The following is a 22,262-nucleotide window of genomic DNA, read 5'->3' on the forward strand; positions in this document are numbered from 1 at the left end:
TCTATGTCTTGAAATCAAACAACAACAAAACAAGGCACTTTGACTTTTATGAACAGAAAAACCAATGCATCTTACACAAATATTTTAACAGCTGATTTCAGAAACGAGTGCTTACATTCATAGGCTTGAGTCGTCCAGATATTTCAATATCAGGAACTTCATTATACCATGCAGCAGCTAAATTTCGCTCAACAGCTACTTCCAGATTGAGCGGCTGTAGCAACTGTACTTCAGTTTGCAATGAACCCTGCTCATAGCATGATCTGTAAACAGAAACAAAATGGCCCCAGCTTGACATACATGACTTAGACATTCTAACATACACAAATACATTTCTGTCTTTTGATCATCTTTGTGATTAGTATTGTAAAGCAGTCCTCTAACCACACCCACTATCTCTAGTTAAAGCCTTGCTCCACCAATGAGATACCTTTTCTCAAGCACAAGGCACATAACAGGCACACAGCATTAACTTTTTGCAAGTAAGGACCTCTTACCTGCTCTCCACTGGAGAGCGATTCCTTCTTTCTTCAGTACTCTTCAACTGCGTTTGAAAATCTCAGTCCCTCTCCCTCTCCTAACCACCTGCACCAGGAGCCATTCTCAAACACTTTTTCATCGCTATCTGACTTGGTATCTTTCCTCCTAGGCATAGCTTGAACACCTCATCAAAATGGGTACAACCTGTGCCAAAGTGTGAAAGATTCCACACAAGATTCCCTAAAAAAACATTTGCTTCTACTTCAAGTTGTGTAGATTACTATTTCTCCTAAATCTACATTCTATTTGCTTTTATAAAATCTTATTAATTTGCTGTTATATTTCAAGATAATAATGCACCCATCAAGCACCAACCCTTGATTAACTGATACTAACTTCTCAAAGCTAAAGCATTCCAAAAAGATTGCATCAATTAAAAAAAACCCCTTGATACTACATTACCTGTATAGCTTTAGTTCACTCAGTTTCACCGTCATAGAATCAACAACAGGTGGGAGATTATACCGTGTTTTTGTTTTAGCAATAAAGAATTGGTTCTTCACAGTAATTAGACCAAGATCAGCCACCAGGACATTTGCAGACATAGCTGACTGTGGAACTATCACAACTGGTGCTTTAATATTGATATCCAGTGCCAAACGGGAACTACGCTCTGCCAGCTCTTTTACACCTGTAGCTGCTTTCTCTGCTGCTTGAACAGTTGCCTCAGTAAGAGCTTCCTTGGCAGCTTGAAAGTTATTTATAAAAGCCTAGGAAAAGAATACATTATTATGAAGAATTATGAAGAATTACAGTTCTTCAAAAACATTAATAATCATAGTTTTTGATAGCAAGCCAACTTAAGATACTATTTTTGCTACACACTTTGAGTTCTTTTAATAGTAATTAATAGTTTAATAGTTCTTTTAATAATAATCTCTCCCCAAAATAGGATAAAGTATGCATATATATATATATAAATTCCCATACTAAGTATCTGGCAAATCAGATGGCAACAGCAATGACCTTTGTAAAACAACTTGTACAAATTGCTTTTTATTTACTCATACGAAGTGTAAAAAATAGATTTAGTTATCAGAATTTATAGAAAAGTCATTAAGTTTCATGGTTTATTATTTATATTTCAATGCTATAAACAATGAACAACTTGTATATCTAAAAACTGCCACAAGCCATTTAAAGAAAAAAATTACTAGCAATAACAGTAAATATTGCTTAGCCACACACTTCACAACAATAAACATAGGGAGAAGAATAGTAAATAGCTACTACCATAGAAGAATAGTAAATAGTAAAAACCACCAACCCGAGTGCAGTTCTGATAAAAGCGTATAAAGTTCCTAAAGAAGAGGGCCATGGAATGTTTTATCCTTTTCTAGTTCTGAAACTGTTATCTGAATGCTAAGGAACAGTATCTGTAAAATTTAACTTACCAAAATAGATGAAACAAACTTGTTGACAAAAACTACTTGAATACATCCAACAGTTAAGTAAATACGACTGTCAACAACATCCATATTTGTATATGCAATGCCATCTGTAGCATTCACATATGATACCATTCTGAAGTTGAAGACTTCTTTTCCTGTGATGTAAAGAGCCTTAGGAAGAAAAAAAAAAATAAAAGAGTACCTCTCTACTGTATAAAACTTATGCTGGAGAAACTGAATTCCAAAATAAGATGCACTATCTCACACTTCCAAAACACTTTTACTTCAATTATCTTAGCAATAAATAGAAAAAAATATAACTGAAATAGGTGAAAATATTCAGTTGGAATCTCAGCATCACAGCTGCACAAAATCAGTGTCAGTCTAACAACCACCAGTTGGGGGTAAAATCAGTCTGCTTATAGAGAACAATGCTTCCAGTAAATACATAAGACATTATTTAGAAAAAATAAGCCACAGTGAAAGTGTAGAGTTCACAACGTAAGTTCAATATAGCATCCATTCAGAAATCAACGATACATGTAAATGTGTACCTTTTTATACAATGCCAGTTCATCAGAATCCACAATAATGATATTCTTTAATTTAGCAGTCACTTCTGTTGCTGCTTTCTTCATGATGACTTGGCTATCCAGACCTTAAAAAATAAAACACCACACCAAAAATAGAAGATCTAGAGACTACTCTGGTTACAAAATTTTGTGGCTTTGGGATTAAAGTTTTGTTCCTACCTTCAATGTGAATTTCAGCTATTCTATGCTTTTTCTCTCTAATGAAGATGCGTAAACAGGATAAATCTGCACAGATGTTGAGGTCGATAACATCTTCATACTTCGATTTTTTAGATGCTGTGGGAAACACAAAGTAATAAAAATTACAGTTCTTCAAGGAGATGTGCTATTTTAGCACCCCTTCTCAAAAGTCTAGTTTGTAACAAGCCTGCAGCACTGGCAAAATGCACTGCATTCATACCAGTAAGTATCACACAAAGGAACTGTATATAAAAGATTGTATATAAAGGAGTCCTCATGTGCTTCACTAACTGTGGTAATCTACATCAGTATTTTATTAACTGCAAAAAACCATATAATATACACCTACATAGCACAATGCAAAATTAGAGATAGGTTATTCAGGACTTACCAGTTTACCTTAAAAACTGGCAACACGACAGCTACATTAATGGACTACTTTATCTGGTCTGTTGATCAGTCCTCTGCAATCAATTGTCTTGTTTAGAATGGTAAGTGACTTTTTACTAAATCTACTAAATCTCCACAATCTGTATTTTCTAAACTTAAATTTTAAAAGTGAAAATACTACTAATATAACCAGACATTGAAGAGAAGGAACAGTGGGCATCCTTCAAAATGAATATGAGTAACCTTAAGACCTACAAAGGTAAAAGAACACATATAGTACCTTTCAAAGAGGAACTGCCAAAATATGTAGTCCATTTCTGGTTTTCCCAAAACTGAGTAAGAGTAAAAATATTCTATTTCATGTTAACCGAAACAATCTCTGCTCATTTTGAGTGGACATGGCTGGTGCCACACAACACTATCTGCTGGCACAGTGCTAAATACAGAAGTCAACAGATAAGGAACTCAGCCAATAACTTAGTCCATTTTTTATGAAAGTCAAATCTGAAGTAACATTATACACTACCTCAAACAAGAAAGGGAAATATCATACGTTATATTCAAGGACTTTGAGTCCTAAATGGTAAATTCTTATAGTTAGTCTACAAACGAAGCTAAAAGGAATAAAATTAAAAAGTAATAACCTTCCAATCAATTTTTTCCACAGCCTAGCTTTTCAGATGAGATATTACCTTTAAGTATTGTGTGTATGTTAAGCCTTTCTCAACTCTCACAATCAAGCTATGGATCCATAAATACAAGAGCTTCAGTCAACATGATTTTATTGCATGTTGCTAACAGAAGACAAGCCATGATAAACTAACCAGTAACTACACTCAGCTAAAGTTTAATTTGTGCTGTTGTTAAGGAGTAGGCTGTGAATTAAGCACTGAATACGAGTATACATGAGACTCGGACTGTTGTTTTTCTCACCAGACGTCGCACCTTTGATACCTGGGGTTTAAAGACACCAAATTGTTAATGAAGTTCACTCAAAATGCTTGTAAGAACTAACATCAGTGACTAGAGGACGTTCTCACCAATGTACCAGCAAGTCGGCTAGCTCAGTCATTACATTATCCATTTCAGTAGTTCCCTGAAGAGCAAGTATTACAATACCTCAAAAGTAAAACCATCTTGAGAATTACCTTCTACCATAATTTTTATGTGCATGTTTTTTCCTTTGTTTTGATAACTATCTGAACCCTCAGTGTTTTATGACTAACAGCAAGCAACGATTGCAAGTATCTCAAATAAGTTCTCTGAAAGCAGAAGTGAACATCACTGGCCAAATGTTGAGCATTTAACAGCAGCATTCATTTCAAAGTAGCTCTCAGACACATGATCAAAAAATGGAGGTGATCTGTTCATTTGCACATTATCAACAAATCTGATCTGCCAAATTCTTGGTCAGAGAATGACAAAGCTGCATGGCAAGCACGTTACAACAAATTAATGTTCCTCATATACAATGCAACAATGCTAATGCTTTTGCAGGCCAAGGAACGCCAGGAATTGTAAATGGAAACCAGGTACCTACAGAGTACCAGATACTTCTGACAAACATGAGAAGGCTCACCAGATTTCTCCCAAATTTCAGGGATTTATGTTCTACTCATGTGAAAATACAGTAATCAATATTAATGAATGCTACTGCCAGATTTTTATAACAAAAGATTGAAAATGCTCAAGCCATTTTTCACCATGAAAGGACTTCCTATTTATTACACTTGAAGGTACATCTGAATTAATGTGCTAGTTCATAAACCCAAAGTCACAACTCCAACATATTTTTCCTACAAAATTGGTGCCAAACAGATTTCAGCCATTCAACAAATCAGTATATTACCAGTAACCAAAAGTGTCCTGAGGCTTAGGAACTGCAGTAGTGTATATTTTGTACTTATGTCTACTGCCAAGGTCTTCACATCAATAAATGGCTACGTGGATACCTATCTACAGGTTGCAAACCTAAATCAACAAAAATATTTTGATCCTGGGAAGAAAGTGTAGTGGACAGGTGTGCAAATGTTTGCCTTAAACATTTCTTGGCCCATTACAAACCACCAGCTTGTTACAGAACAGATCACCTGCAAAAATGAGACTGGTTTCTAGCCCTGTGTGGCAAACTGATAAAGTGCCAAATGGAATACAGGAGAGGGGTATGAAGAGCAGATAAGGCTAAGCAGGAACTAGATGCCTCAAGGAGCCTTGGCACCATATATGCATGAGGGAAGGAGTCTTGCAAGGAGAGGATGGCCTTGCCTCATAGCTTATCTCCCATGGACGCCAACGAAGATAATCATGAATGTGCATATCACAAAGTGCCTTACTCCCTCCCCCATACATACTATATGTCAGTAGTAAGTATTCCCACTCAGGGAATCAGAGTATATCCTTGTTCCTTCATAGTACTCTCATAGATAAAATTCTTATTACCACTGAAATTATAAACAGTCATGAAGTTGTTTCTTATTTTGAAAGTCATTGGCAGGCTTACAAAAATAGAAAATAGGGAAAAAAAAAAAAGAATAAACAAACGTACTTAATTTCTTTAGAACGTCCCTCTTCTCCTCTACTTTTTCATGGACCGGTTCTTCTGCAACTTTAGTTTCTTGTTTGGGTAGGAGATTATTCAGATAGTTCATAGCATTCAGCAGAGCTTCAGTATGCAAATGAATATCTAGAGATGAAAAGTTCACCTGAAAGAACACATTATGGGTTATCGAATATGCCTCTTCTCCCACAATGAGAAAATAATGATAAAAAAAAAAAAGGTATCATACCTTTATTTTCTGCAGAACATTCTGATAGGCAGTTTTCAGTTCTGGTCCGTTAATATCAGCCTATTCCACCAAAAGTGCATGTAAAACAACCCAAGAGAAGTTTGAAGATTTCACTAGAGGGAATTTATTTTTAAAAAAAACTACTACTTCAGATGTAGTTAATCTGTTCAGGGAGCAGACTTTGCACATGACATTCAGTATATTAAAGAATAAACAATTAAGCAAAAACCTTCAACAATTCCTCAGTAATACTGCAAAGTTTATGACTGGCTTACAATTCAAAAGCAAAGCCTGCTCTTCTCTCACCTTTATGTACTCCAGAGTGAGAAGATCATCTTCCACATTATCCAAAGTAGTAATTATGTAAACTGGCTTGTCATTATCATCTAAAAAAACCCAACAGAATAATAATAAAAAACTCAAACTGTTTTGAAAAGAAAAAAATTGACAAGTTTTCTACAATTCCTATTCATCTACAAACTAGACTATTAGCTGTTATTACTATTTAATCACAAAATCTCTTCTGTAGACTTCAAATAGTTAAGTGTCACTACGAAAATCATCAGCACTAGAATGTATTTACCACTGCATTACTAAGAGAATGAGCTCCTGAATTACTTTTCCCATCCCCCTCCCTCACATTTAACTTAGGAAGCGAAACTTCCCCAGTTGACAGAAGAAAGCTTTAGAGGTCTTTTGAAAATAAATTCACAGTGTTATCTGTGAATATTTTTTTGATTAGACCATAAATACTTACCCATATACTCCGGGCACAGCAGACAAACTTCACGAAGGAAAGCATTTGCAGTCATGTCAAATGTTCTTAATTTAAGTTCAGTGCCTAAGCCCACAATATCAAGCTGCAGCACAGGTGTCTCAGTAGTACCAATAAGACGGCATAATTTAATTAAGACCTAAAAAGTCCAAACAACCATACGAAAAGAAGAAAAAAAAAAAAGGTACAGCATTATCCTTGTAGAGATTTTACACAGTATTTTACACTTATATAAATTTTACTGGTCAATGTGTATTATCATTTCACAGAATCACAGAACGTTAGGGGTTGGAAGAGACCTCAAAAGATCATCTAGTCCAATCTCCTTGCTAGAGTAGGTCAAACAGGAACACATCCAGGTGGGTTTTGATTGTCTCCAAAGAAGGAGACTCCACAACCTCCCTGGGCAGCCTGTGCCAGTGCTCTGGCACCCTCACAGTGAAAAAGTTTTTTCTAATGTTTTTGTGGAACCTCCTATGTTCCAGCTTGTACCCGTTGCCCCTTGTCCTGTCATTGGATGTCGCTGAAAAAAGCCTGGCTCCGTTCTCCTGACACCCCTCCTTGACGTATTTATAAACATTAATGAGGTCACCCCTCAGCCTCCTCTTCTCCAAGCTAAAGGGACCCAGCTCCTTCAGCCTTTCCTCAGAAGGGAGATGTTCCACTCCCTTCATCATCTCTGTGGCTCTGTGCTGGACTCGCTCCAGCAGTTCCCTGTCTCTCTTGAGCTGAGGGGCCCAGAACTGGACACAAGATTCCAGATGAGGCCTCACCAGGGCAGAGCAGAGGGGCAGGAGGACCTCTCTCGACCTACTAGCTACTCCCCTTCTAAAACCCCCCAGGACGTCATTGGCCTTCTTGGCCACGAGGGCACATTGCTGGCTCATGGGCATCCTGCTGTTCACCTGGACATACAACAAACAGTTCAACAAGTAAAATTGCTATAATACTGTTTAATAAATATTTCAAATACCTAGGTTACACTTACATGAACTAATTTATTTTTAAAAATAACACTGTAAAGCATTTTGTAACGTTCAATCGAGTCAAAACTAGACTTTCAGTCAGCATAAAGAGTTTAGTGCTTTCACTGGAATTTTTTTGAGCTCTCCTGGTAAGACTTAGATTCCCAAGCTGAATATCAGGCAAGAGGATTTCAAACTGTTTCAGCCCTGCATTACAAAGATATCATTAAATAAATAACTAGCTGAGCTGTTGTTCTCTGTCTTTCACAGATAGAGCAAAACAAGAATATGTACTTTTCCTTTTCACATAATGCTCCTTACAAATAGGGAAAATCAAAACCAGTCCAAATAAGTAATTTTAAACTATAAAGCCAACAAAACCAGGGGTGATTCTTAACAGATTATCAATTGCACTTTTTTCTTATAGATTATAAGATAATTTCCATTAAAGAATAATGTAAAATACAGCACCTATCTTTAAACCAGTAGCTCTTAAAAAAGGTCTTGTCAACACACAAAGTCCAGTATATTTCAGTTTTAATTATGTATTTTCTTTAACGTGTAGCATATAGTTAGACATGTTGCAAGTAACTAAGATGTGCTGAAGTCATTCTGTAAGCCCCACCCTAAAACAGAATTTGTAAAGTTAACTGAATTTCTATGGTTTATTTGTAAAGTTATACAGTGAACAGCAGCAATAAGACTGCTACTATTCACTGTATATTCACTGTATAACTTTACAAATAGTGGTAAGAGATCATATTTTTTACTAGACCAACTGTTGTGTGTTTTGGCATGACAAAGGTGATTGACAATTAAATAACATTGATATATTTGATTATTTTTCAAGTGTAACTACTATATGGAATGTTACAATCTAATTAAGCTAGCTGTTGCAACAGCAATGCAATATTCAACATGACCAGTTTCTCCAAAGTCAAGCTTCTGTTTAATATTGTAGACACACTATCTTGGATTTGGGTAAAACATCCTGGTTTTTTTTCCTCTCAAGTCTAAACCAGCAAGATTATCACATAGAATACCTCATAATGAATACATTACAGGTTTAGGCTTGAGGCCAAAAGAGTCTGGGAAAAAATGGAGCAGAAAAATAGGGTGCTTTTTACACAACAAAATGTTAATGAAGTTTTGCCAGAGACCACATGAGTATCTGGAAAAGAGATGTCGAAAGCTGTATCTTAAGCCAAATCATGTATTGCATGTATTGCATGATGTATTTTTGAGTGACAGGTAAAGGAAATCCAGTGATACAATTACATGGGAAATAAATCAAAGCGTTCCAGTGATGACAAGGATGCAACAGCACAACTGTTACTTGGGAAAAAAAAACAAATAACCAAAATCTACAGAAACATTTTGGCAAGAAATGGGGAAACAATACTTCTGCAGACATGGATTCACAAACACAAAACACAGGACATAACTATAGTTCAGCTAGGATTCAGAAAAATAATTATCATAAAGAAAAAGTAACTTTACCTCTGCTACTTCAAACCTTAGCTGGAATTCTGTCATATTTTTCAGAGATTCTTGTTTATGTAGTTTTTTTCTCCTCGTACTGCTAGCTCGCTTGAGGGAAACGGATGAGGCTTCAAAAAATGGCATGTCTTCCACAGGACTGCTTAGAGCATCATAGAATTCTTCTTCTGATTCTAAGGATTAATTCACAAAAATTTTACATACACATTTGAGAAAGCAAAATATTTTAGAGTATGATGACCTGTTAGGTCTAAATCTATAAAAATTTTAATGTACAACTATGGGAAGATTACTTAGCTGACAATTAGCAAGCGAAGTCTGTTTCTATAATTATATCCCACTCCTGCTTCCACAGCTTTTTACCACATCAACAATTCCCTCTACTACGTCATCATGTATCAGTTCTCTTCAACTCCATCAGCATTCTGTCACTACTGGCTGTGCAAAGGACAGCACAAAATATGTTTTTTCTCATGCCTTCAGTGTGTACGACTAGCTTAGTAACTCTTCTGATGGTCTGCCTGCTGCTGACCGTACAGAAACCTTTGCCTCACTATCAGTTGCACTACTTTTGATCTTTCCCTGCTAAAAATCTCCCATTTCAAAGAGAGACTCTTAAGGACTTATCAAGCTTTTAATCCACCTGACATTATTACAGATGTATAACCTAGACAGATAGATCGGATCATCTTACAAGGGTCTTTTACTTCACCTAAAACCTATGAACACTTAGGTTCAAGATAACTGTGGAAGAAGCACCCTACTTCTGACAAAAATGAATAAATGATATTAAGAAGTATTTTCTAAGGCTTGATAGCATTCCCAAGTCTGAGGTGTGAAGATAAATAACATGAATCACTTAAAGTGACTGTAGATCTATATGCATAAATTATAAAACAGACCTGATCAGATCTAAAGCTAGTTATTGATTTGTCAAATTAATTGTTGCCAGTGTTTGCTCTCATCCCAATCTTCAAAATTTGAAAGACACTTCTCTGCCTTTGGGCACTTCAAGGAACCACAGGAAAAACACAAGATGCACAGACCTGTATTTCTATACATACTGCACACACAGTGAATTTCAAGTGATAAAGCAGACAGAAAAAATAACTTTTCTGATAATTTCACTAGTGCTTGCAAACCATGCTACCATTAACTTGAGACAGAAGAAAAAGCATTGTTCTCTATTTCTCCAGCTGTTTCAGCATAACAAACACGTCTAACACTTAAATATTTGATTATTTTTCAAACAATCTAGCCAAGCTGTCTGAACAGCAAGGCAGTATTAAACATGAAGAGTTTCTCCACAGCCAATCTTCTTTTTAATCTTGTAGAAGTCAAAGTTATGTATGTTTATAACAACACAGTAGTTTCTAGCAGCCATCATTTCAGTATTTTGCAATTTAAATAAAACCAACCAAGTAGGAGAGAAATCCTTCACCAGAAGAAAATAATTAAAGCCAGAGGAGTAAGTACACACTGAAGCACAAAAACTGCCTACATATTGCTTCAGATACTCTGAATAGTGATCTGTAGTAGCAATGCAAAGACAGACATAACAAACCCATCCTACCAAACAAACATCTTACTGCCTTGCTTTCAGAAAACGAACATCAAGAACAAACATAAAGAATTTTACCGCTATTAGAAAACACACAAATATTTTGTGCAGAGTGAATTATAATTAGCCAACATATCACTACTCAACAAACAAGAACTTGTAACAAAGTCACAAATGGTCACTTACTCCGAGACAAACAAATTATATCAATGAACTAAAAACTTAACTTGTTTAATAAATCAGACTTAAAAATAGATTGTATTACCTGACTCAGCAAATGAATGAAGATCCAAAACAGGAAACACACCTTGCGATAAATGTGGTGCTGAGAGCACAGGGGATATTGCAGCCTGAAATACAAGACACACAGAATTTTTTCCTTAAATTCATTGGTCATGCTGTTGTATGCACATACATTACATGGAAGTTTTACAACTTATTTTAAGTGAAAATCATTAAACAGGTGACTAAATTTAAAAACATGGGGATAAATGAGACTTAAATAAGGTAGAAGCAGCAGGTACTGCGCATTCATCTAGCTACAGAGTGAATACATCAGGAAACCCGGTGAAGAGACAAAAACATCCAAATTCACAGATCAAAAGATGGAGAGAAACAGTACATTGTATGAAAACTGAGGAAAGACAAAACCTAGTCCCTCACATGACTACAGTACAGCCATGTCAGAGAATAGTAAAAAAATAAAAGTTCTTTGTAAAATACACATGATACTAGTAGCATCATTTAGTTTGAAAAAGATCCTTAGGATCTTTGAGTCCAACTATTAACCTAGCACTGCCAAGTCAACCACTTTATCATACCCCTAAACGCCACATCTATGTCTCTTTTAAATATCTTGAGGGATGCTGACTCAAATTGCTTCTCTGGGCAGTCTGTTCCAATGCTTGACAACCATTCCAGTGAGGAAATTTTTCATAATGTCCAACCTAAACCTCTCCCAGCACACTCGAGGCCACTTCCTCTTGTCCTATAGCTTGCCACATGGGAGAAGAGACCAATTCCCACCTTGCTACAACCTCTTTTCAGGTCATTGTAGAGAGCAGTTATGTCTCCGCTCAGCCTACTTTTCTCCAGGCTCAACAATCACAGTTCCCTCAGCAGCTGCTCTTAAGACTTGTTCTTGAGATCTTTCACCAGCTTTTTGTTGTCCTTCTCCGGACACGCTCCAGCACCTCGAGGCCTTTCTTGGGGTGAGAGGTGCAAAACTGAACACAGGGTTCGAGGTGCGGCCTCACCAGTGCCGAGTTCAGGGGCAGAATCCCTGCCCTAATCCTGCTGGCCACACCATTCCTGTTGCTGGCCAGGATGCCATTGGCCTTCTTGGCCACCTGGGCACACTGCTGGCCCGTGTTCAGCCGCCTATCAACCAACATCCCCAGGTCCTTTTCCACTAGGGAGCTTTCCAACCACTCTTCTCAAAGCCTGTAGGACTGCCTGGGGTTGTTGTGACCCAAGTGGACGACCTGGCACTTGGCCTTGTTAAGTCTCATTTCTTCATGTATCTGGAAAAATAGAAGCTTGTAGATTGTTTCATTGTGAGATGCAGTTATGCACGACTGAGAGAAGTAACTGAAAATGTGTGAAATTACTGTTTTGCCAGTAGAATGGAAAAAAGCACATGAATCCTCACTCCATGTGGTATCATATATGACAGACTGAAATTCTCTTAGTGAACGTAAACAAAAGGTTTACAACCAAAGTTAGTTTTCCCATCAAGCTTCAGAGAGTAGTCTTAGTGGTTTAAGTTTGTAGAGAATTGTCTTCTGCATCCTCCACATGCATATTTAGCTTGCATAGAGCACTAAAGCAAAGAGAGACGTGCATTTTCTGCATGCCCATTCTTCTTGAGTGTCTTTGGCTCTGGACTGCACAAACGACAGAAGTCTGGGGATTTTGGGGGACTTTAGTTGTTGGTTTTTTCGCTCTCTGTAACTGCTACTGTCAAAGCTCAAACAATTATTCAATAACCCACAGTTATCTTACAGAAATCTAAGTATTGTGGTGACAAAGAATTATTCATTTCTGAACGTCTTTCCAAGGCTCCAGTCTTCATCTCACTCTTCACACTTCAACAATCTCTCAGCCTCCAGCCTACATAATTTGACCTCTGTGAGTATATCCATGTCTACAAGTGATAAATAGTCTCCTTTGTAACAATTACATATTCTAAGAAGACAAGAAGAAACTGTGAAACTTCACAGTACTAGATCATGAGAAATAAAGCCTTTCACATCAAAGTGGACACCCTCCTTGTACTTCAGCACATTAAAATGCAGGGTGCAAACACATGACAGGATTGATTTTGAAATGCCTTGTTGTCACACCACATGAACAATTCCTCCACAAACTGAAAACGTAATGAACAAAGTTCACATGCAGAGGTCTGGAAAAGGATTTTACATCCTTTTTGGTTCAGAAGTGATTTGATGCTACAAGCTACAAGGATGAAAACATGGGAGTGTATCTGCAACCACCAAAGCAGTAATTTCACCCAAATTAACTGAATTTACTATCAGCAATTAGAGTCCGTCAAGCTCTGCAGTAGATGGAAGCTTGAGCACACAGGTTTAACCATAGGTTTTAATACGGGTGCTGCATATAATGTAAATATATTCACAGTGACTCAACAGTCTTACCTCATCTTGTATGTCACAAGTAATATACAGGTAATACTAAACACAAAGTCACTTAAAATATTTTACATGTAACATTTGAATTCTATAATTAAATTCAACATAAGCAATGTTATAAAATACAGTATAATCATCTTATGTGTGCACATTTTATATTTGTAAAACTGAAACCCCATCACTTTTCCTTGAGGAAAGTTTGTGATCAGTTGCACAAAACAACAGAGACTGTGGCAGTTTTGGATGCGGATACTGTCAGTATACTAAGAGTGAAAGAGGAGTTCAGAACTAGGTAGAATTTTAAAGTCACAACTAAAGGGATGGTAGGAAATACAAGTTGAAGGGAAACAATCTTCACTTTATATAGGTGTAGACATGTCTAGTCATGTGCATTTATCGTTATTGAACATTATGCCAACATAACCCATAGAAAACACCACCAAAAGTGCAGCAACAGCCTTCGTAAACAAGGCAGAATAATTTGTATAAAGATGCAAAGATAATAATAAGCAATCTTAAAAAAAATATAAAGATGGCCACTATTCCTTTAGACTCAAGTACACAAAAGATTAAATAATAGATAATTAGGAGGATTTACAGATGACAGAAAAATTTGACAGCAAAATTTTGTCTTCAGCCTTGAGATTCCACATATGTCCAAATGATAGGACTGCTTTAAAGATATACATAACATAGCCAGATCACACAGACTACAGTGACCTTAAAAGTCAGCAATTTGGAGTTCATCTAGTTTTGTTAAAAACAGCTCATATCAACACATAAAATGTACTTTTCAGCAATAGTATCAGCAAGGTAGCAATATTCCATCACAAAGAAAGCATGGAACAGTGACTCGAATCATGTTCACTAAGGAAACAGGGTGGGGAAAGTAGGGAGAGAACACACTCCAAATTCCCGAATCTTAGAAACCCAAAGCAGAACTGCCGCTGACTTAAGTATGTTGTATAACTGAATTAAGAAAAGCTGGAAAGAGCAGTTAAATAAGCTGAAATGAAGTTGTTACTTTTGCCAAGCAGGCACTGTTTAGCCAGCACTAGCCAGAGATAGTGGACGTTTTTTGTTTTGCTTTTGAGAGCTGAAGTGCCTGACCAAGATCCACAAAATAATATAACTTTAAAAAATTCATGGTTTCACCCTTTTCTTTGCTAAACAAAATAGCTCAATCCAAACTCTGTAGCACTGACACATGTAAATTTCAAGGTACAATCAAACTAATCCTCAACAAAAGTGAATAACTTTGTTAATCAAGAAAAATATGAACTACAAAATAATTCCCAGAGTTTGTGTTGTTTTAATTTTAAATTCAGTTACTGAACAACTATTTCATAATGATTGACTGAAGATCACAATGAACTAACTAACAAGCAAAATTTCTATGGATGTAGAGAATTAGCTACATTTTTTAAAAGGTATTAAGTAAATGCTTATTCTCTGCTTTCTTGTGCTCCTTTCAAAACTGCAACACTAGTAGCAAGAACCTAATTATTACTGAATTATTAATTAATGATAATTATTAAGGACTTTTAAAAAAAATCTTACCTCAGTTATTTTTGGAGCCGAACTGGCAGCAGGAGCACTTTCTGGTTTGGGAATACTATCAATCAGCTCCAAGATACTCGTCAGCTTCTGGTCTGATATTTGGATGGAAAGTAAAGGCAGCTGTCCAGACAGTTTGAACCTGTTTTGTAAACAATCAACATTACCTTGACTCACAATTATTCCTGGTCAGAAAAGCATACACCTAATCATTGTGTATTTTCTGTGTGTGTGTCTGTCTGTGTGTGTGCGTGCATGTGTACGCACATATACACATATATTCTTAAGGAATATTTTTGACTATTCTTAATTCCACTTCTGGCAGAGTGAAATGTGCCTTCCTAAAACAAAGCCAGCACAACCCCCTAGTGAATTCATTACCCTTTTTAAAAACAAAATCATAAGGAGTTCAGTGAGATTCAGTTGATGGTCACTCAAGGAAGTATAAACACCACAGAATTTAAAAAGTACCAGAATCCAATTACTGCTTGTTAGGTAACTTAAATAGATGCCCTCCAAACTAAGTGACTCATTCATAAAATCCTACTATAGTAAACAAGCAATTTTGTTATTAGTTTTTGCTGTAGAACAAACACTTTTCCACTCACCTTCCTCAGCAGAACTATGCTGCTCTACAGCATAGCTCCAATATTACTGAAAAGAAGCTCAGGAAAAAGATCATGCTGGCTTTATATGCAAGTATTCTTATAAAAAATTGCAATAATACATTCATGTATGTGAAACTGATGTCAGCAATACTGACACATAATACTCTATTCAACTATAATTACTGAAATTTACAGTTTAGGAGATTTTTGACACAAAACCTACTAATTTACTCATCATTTGTGCCCAATGTCATCTAGAGATCACATGGGCCTAAATATTTGTAAGTAAACACTCATTAACTGACCATTCTTAAAAACAAAAAGAGATGATGAAGTGATAATAAGGTACTTGGCATTTGAAGCTACGTTGCTAATGATAGTGTTGATGGGTTTAAATAGTCAAAGCTAGAGACCAACAAAATAAAACATTTGTCATTTTAAACAATTTGGGAGACATATAACCAAATGTAATAATCTGTCATACAATCCTAGCTAGATATATACTACACAGAAGTTCATGAAAGAAGACCATAAATCTCCACCATCAGGTAAAAAGCTGCCATATCAGTCACTTCAAGACCAGTAGATAACTCTAAAGTATAACACCAGGAACTGCAGAATATGTTCTGGAAGCATCTGCAAACTGAACAAGGTATAAAATTTACAAGTTCAGCTGTTGTTGAGCTATAGTATCAACATGACAGATTTGAAATGTTTGCTTACTAGCTCGTGGTGCAGGTTAAACTATTAGTGATGACTAGCAACTCACTGTAGCGTATGCTAACTAGGACTGAACTGTCGTCCCTGGCACTCCTAACAGCTATAGAGAGAGCGGGCACTCGGAAAGAATCAGCAGCCGATCTCCAGAAAATATTACTATCTCAGTGGAAGAAAAATTTGCCAATTTCTGGAAACAGGTAGAAACTATTTGGTTAATTTACTGTATAAGAATTCAGAACACAGAAATAACATCCATTAGAGAAAAATTTCCCAGAATCAGCCTAGACACATAAACTGCTAAAAGAAGTAGCACACCTGATAGCCAAGACAGTTAGACAGGTAACAGTACAATATTGCAACATCTGTTCTCATTAAGACCAGATACTCCTTAATCTAGGTTATACCAGCATAACTTGGAGAGATGTCGATTACAAACCACATTAAAACGACATTCTGTTATATGGCCATAGAAAAGAAATCTTGTTTTCAATCTCTGGGCTTTCTGATATAGAAAGAGAGACTCCTGTGAGTTTTACTTCTTTTATCTCACCTTCTTCATCAAAACGAAAAAAGTAAGGATGGAAAAAATCAGATGTTTTGTAAAGTATCAAAACTCAGCATCTAGTCTCCCAGCTTTCCAGAAGGTGGCACCATTATACCATGCAATCATTAATCCGCATTCCAATATACAACACTAGTGAGGTACATTATTTTTATGGTCTTTTCTTTTCTGACTAAGCAAATACCAGATTCTTTGTAATTCTTTTATTGCATACACTGCCTCTTGACCTTGCTGATTGTCCTAAGCAATTTTCTGCAATTGCCTAGTTTTATTTTTATACCATTCATTTTTTAAAGTGCCCAGCTAAAAATCTGAATTTCCAGTGGTGCTAAGAATAAAATATGCATATGCTAGCTTGTTGTAACATAAGAATATGGCTCTTATTAATGACTTAATAAACCAGATTACCTCAGAATGCATCAATGTGCTAACCTGCAAGTACTTCAAAACTGATGTAATCTATTTAGGTAGTAGCGTCCTTATGAAACATTAGTGAAGATGTATTTTTCCAAAACACATGTAAAGTTTATCTTTGACATTTTGACTGAGTGATCATTTACAACAAAGTTTCATCACTCCAGTAACATATATTTTCTTCCGAGTACAATATCCATAACCAATACATTAGCCCAAGTACAAACAATGCATTAAGAGCTGTTTCCCTGAGAAGTGATCTCTAGTAGATAAACAAAAAAGATAAGTAAACTAAGTGAAAGACAGGGAGTATAACAGCACATTACTTTTATAAACATCACAAAAGTATTCTGAGAAGAGACTTCATAAATTCAGATTTTTGGTCCTCCGTGTTCCAATAAGAACTGAAATGCAGCTATCAGAAAGACCTAAGCAGAACAGGTATTAAGATCTGTGATAAAGTCTTCTAATGTATTATACATACTAATTTTATAACTATGTAATATTCTATCGCTTTAATATCTGGTAATCTCATAGGGTTTTTTATTTTTCTCAATTAAGGTATTTTCCTACTTCCAAGAATCACACACAGCAGATGTAAAATAATATAGTCCTTCATATATTTTTTTCTTTCTTTCCCTCATAAAAGGGAAATTTACAATAAAATTTCAAAACACGAAAAAGCACATACTTGGGCATTCTTGCATCTGTAACAACCATAGCCCTGCTAAATTCCACTTTTACATCCAAGGGCTGCAAGATATGTTGAGATGAACACTTCAGCTTCCGAGCCTCTTGCCAGTTCTCATCTAGAAGAGCAAAGAAAGCCTACTTTTTAAACACTGAAAGAGGTTCCTTCTCACTACACATATCACAGAATTAAAGAGTCTGATATTAGCTAGTATATGTTGCTAAAAATTCAGGTTACACGTCTTTTACAGCTTTATCAATATGTGTATATTATACAAGATCCGAACTTTAGACATAATAAGCTACTTAATTCTTTCTGCTGTTCACATCTGAACAGCTACCCCATCCATGCTGCAGACTTCTAAGGGCCCAATTCTTAACTTGCACGGTACGGTGAGTTTAGGCTCTGGATTTGCCTCTGGAACAAGACAGTGAGAAATTAAGTGCTTAAGACTTCTGATTCTTTCCATATTTTTGGTTCCCAAACTACTAGTAGAAGTTTCCTTCAATAAGAGACTCTGATCCTTTCTTTACCCTCATAAAATGACCAAACTTACAACTATTTATGGGTTCTGTTTTAGATTTGGAGAGAAGCAAGAAAAAGTCACTAAAGTAAAATACCATAAATAATTTACACTCTTATACTTACTATGCAAGAAATGTCTTGAAAAACAAGGGATTTGTTTTAAGTTTATTTAGCAAAAGCTACAGTTGGAAACTAAGGCCTAAAGGCATGCTTTGGAAATTGGTAACATGTTCATAGGACTGAGTACAGAACAGTAGTTAAACAAGTATGTTCCAGAGATTTTCCACTGCTTAGAAAAGTAAAAGGTGCATCAACAACCAAAATACTTTTATTCATATAAAGAAAGATGACTTTCATGAATACTTACCATGTTTGCTGTACAGTAACTGTATACTGCTGAGCTGGATATCAAAACTGTCGTAAGCTCTTGACATTATATCTTCAATAGTGCTTTGCCCTACTTTGAGTTCTGATAAATCAGAACGACTTTTACTTTTCATCTTAAAAAGTCATAAAAAAGCATAAATCAATTTGGCAGAATCACTCTTCTATTAGTTTATACTGCTAAATTATATTTTTAAATACATCCTTAAATTACTTGACTTTTCCTTTGCATGAGGTATCTCAAACATCTTTATTTTTACTTGTTATTTCATAAACGGCCAATATGTTTACTTTTCAGTTTTTAAAGTTAAACTGAATGATCAAAAAGGCAATTGATAACAAAAACAATAGTAATATTAAAGAAAAGACCATTTAAGCATTTAAGTAAAACGTTTACTATTTTATATTGTGAGGTAAAAAATTGATAAACATTTTCCACTTAGGAGTTTAAACCATCAACTATTTTTTAACAATACTTTTGGGTTGATTAATTTCTGCCATGACTGGAAAACAGTTTAAAATAAATACCTAATATATAAGATGCAACAGGAGCTTTTATTTACCCAGTATGGCAAAATACATTCTAAGAAGCTGGAAATCACACAAAAGCCAAACCACCATTTTCAGTAAGTAACTTCATTAGGTAAATACATACCTTAAGACTACCAAGATCTAGAAGTAGTAAATTTGATGCACAGTCATAGAATCCTTTTTGTGGAACAATGATGTATGAAGCCATGAGATTAATCTTGAGGTCAAGAACTTTCTGGGTTTCAATAACATACAGCAAACCTGAAAAATAATACAATCGGTAAATATAGACAAATTAATCTATACAGAAGCTATGGAATCAGAAGAAGGTATAAATATAAATTCAAATCTAACTTTATATGAGCTATGAATGCTAAGTGACTAAGTTGAATTGCAAGTACAGATGCTCTTCAGATGTCTTCTGAACCATTGGCAGTCTTTAAAGAAGCACCAGGCAGATGAGAAGATGATAGCAAACAGTGCTAATGGATTACTAGAGATAGCAACATGACACATGGAAATCCAGAAAACAGTTTTATATCAAGCAGAGATGAAATGAGAAGAACTGGTATGTGCATTGCAACTTGGCAACTTCTGAGTTAACCCACTGTGCTCTGTAAATTCAGAAATTTAATTGTTTTAGAAGTTCTTACTGGTAGCATCCAAATGCACTGGCCAAACTGCTAGTGGTGTTACTACTGAGATACTGAAGTTTACACCGATTCTGCTAACAAGCATCTCCGTCTTGAGATGCTGAAGACTGCAAACACAGGGTCTTACAAAAATCCTGTTTAAAAATCATGCAACTAGTCGGGAAGTTCAGAAAGACAGAACATTTGAGATCAAATCCTGGTTTTTTCACTTCTGCAGTTCACAGTTCCCCAATATTTTCCAGCTATCTTCTACTATATATAAAAGTGTTAAGAGTTCTTTCCTGAGAAGGACTGCAAGCTTGAATAGATTATTGATATAATTCCATTTCTTTTTATTATACCTCTGATACTAGCAGTCTCCTTCAACAGAATATTCCAAGGATCAAATCTTATCTTGTTTTGTATCACAGGTACAAAACATCCCTGGTAATTCTGTAAGTCTCAGTCAAGATTTTACAAGTAATGCAGAGCATATTTTTGGAAATTTCCATCAGACTTCTCATTTATGAATAGAACAAGATTTTAGACTTCTACAATCAGCTCAGCATTCTTGTGAATGTAAAAGTCACTGGATACATCTCTAAAGTAGTGCTATGCTTAAATTATAAGACATGTAGCATAATTTCATATTTCCACAAGAACGTGTGTGGAGTATTAAGCACCTTTAAACTACAAAAATTTTTATCAAATTAATCTCAAGTGTGAACTGTGTATCAATATATTCAGTATTGCTGGAAAAACTACTGATAGAAAAGACAAGTCACTTGATCTACCTAACTTCGAGTGGTTAATCTGACATTAGTCATTAATTAAACAGTTCAGTCAAAGAAGAACTAATCAACAGAAGTGCAATTGATTCCCGATTTTGGTCCTGATAAAGGCTTCATAAAAGCAATCTATTATATATATGTTGAGTTTTTTGTACTTTTTTTCACTCATTGTCACTGAGTATTCAGGTTTTTTGAATATACAGTATTAATACTAATTTAAATGAAGTAAAAAAAAATCATTGAATTTTTTCCCCTTTACAAAGAATTTAGACATTAAATGTCCCCATACTTTCCTGCCCAAAGAGTCAGGATACAGTGCTAGACACATCTCTCATCTAAAAAGCCTCAGACATCCTCACAAGAACAAGTTAATTATACAAATCTCTATATTAGTCTTCAAAGTATTCATCATTTTCATTCATGTGTCAAAATATAAGTTCTCTAGAGAAAAAAGGTAGGACGAAACGAAAACTACAGAAACAACTTTGATGCTGAGTAACTGGGAGACAAATATAGTTAATACGACTTCATCAGAGTCAATCTAGAAAAAAAAAATCAACATTTGTCAAAGAACAAAACACCTAGACAAAGGCAGATAGTGTCCTGAAAAGTATCAACTCTGGAAAGGATGTAGGGTTTCATCAGAGGATCAACATCTCAAGTATCAGTTTCTAAAGAGTATGAAACCAAAAAAAAGCCCCTGAGATAATCAGAAGAACAAACCAAAAAATTTGGAGGCAACAATTTTTAACTCTGCATGGAGTACAACAGAATAAAAGTTTATAAATACGTCAAGGGGGAGTCTCAGGAGGACAGAGCCAGGCTCTTGTCGGGGACATCCAATGACAGGACAAGGGGCAATGGGTACAAGCTGGAACATAGGAGATTCCACAAAAATATTAGAAAAAAACCTTTTTCACTGTGAGGGTGACAGAGCACTGGCACAGGCTGCCCAGGGGGGTTGTGGAGTCTCCTTCTCTGGAGACATTCAAAACCCGCCTGGACGCGTTCCTGTGTGACCTACTGTAGGTGATCCTGCTCTGGCAGGGGGGTTGGACTAGATTTGAAGGTCCCTTTCAACCCCTAACATTCTGTGATTCTATGAAACATTGAAATCCTACCTCAGGGTGTGGAACATACAGAGATAGAAAATTATCCAATACCTAGAACAAATGTTTTGTAACGAGATCGAAGAATTCGGCTTATTTAGGTATTGTGTTAGAAAGTTTTAACTTGGATCCATGCATCTCCACGTGGAAAGATACAATATTTTCATACCGTCCTAGAATCTAAAAATGTATCTGAGTGTGCAAGAACAAGAGTGTACAGCACTTGCCTGTTGATGTTTTTTCACGGAACTCTTCAAGCTTCATCAGGGTTGCTGAAGTCAGTTGCTCTAAATGTACATCTTTTGGAGGCCTGAAGAAATCCACTAAGCTATTTATTGTCATCTATCAAAGCAAAAATAATGCATGGTAAATTTGCTATTAAATATGATTTTTAAAGATTTATAAT

The 22,262-nt window shown here is 35.8% G+C and overlaps 1 protein-coding gene across 1 annotated transcript in view; it reads right to left on the reverse strand.

Moving 5' to 3' along the window:
- The window catches only part of VPS13A (vacuolar protein sorting 13 homolog A (S. cerevisiae)), a gene marked incomplete at its 3' end in the record, with an annotated part of 57,646 nt that overhangs the window by 18,035 nt on the left and 17,349 nt on the right, over positions 1-22,262 (reverse strand). The window contains exons 19-34 of the mRNA XM_009866430.1: positions 22,084-22,198; positions 19,449-19,585; positions 18,777-18,909; positions 17,885-18,002; positions 14,893-15,031; positions 10,947-11,031; positions 9,121-9,293; positions 6,638-6,794; positions 6,187-6,266; positions 5,881-5,940; positions 5,640-5,796; positions 2,684-2,800; positions 2,486-2,589; positions 1,935-2,102; positions 943-1,250; positions 116-263 (exon numbers count right to left, since the gene is read on the reverse strand). Coding sequence (XP_009864732.1) covers positions 116-263; positions 943-1,250; positions 1,935-2,102; positions 2,486-2,589; positions 2,684-2,800; positions 5,640-5,796; positions 5,881-5,940; positions 6,187-6,266; positions 6,638-6,794; positions 9,121-9,293; positions 10,947-11,031; positions 14,893-15,031; positions 17,885-18,002; positions 18,777-18,909; positions 19,449-19,585; positions 22,084-22,198 — 2,199 coding nt within the window. The remainder of the gene's footprint in view (positions 1-115; positions 264-942; positions 1,251-1,934; positions 2,103-2,485; positions 2,590-2,683; positions 2,801-5,639; positions 5,797-5,880; positions 5,941-6,186; positions 6,267-6,637; positions 6,795-9,120; positions 9,294-10,946; positions 11,032-14,892; positions 15,032-17,884; positions 18,003-18,776; positions 18,910-19,448; positions 19,586-22,083; positions 22,199-22,262) is intronic.

The sequence above is a fragment of the Apaloderma vittatum genome, unplaced genomic scaffold (assembly GCF_000703405.1).
Source record: "Apaloderma vittatum isolate BGI_N311 unplaced genomic scaffold, ASM70340v1 scaffold32363, whole genome shotgun sequence".
In the NCBI taxonomy this organism is placed as follows: Eukaryota; Metazoa; Chordata; class Aves; order Trogoniformes; family Trogonidae; genus Apaloderma; species Apaloderma vittatum.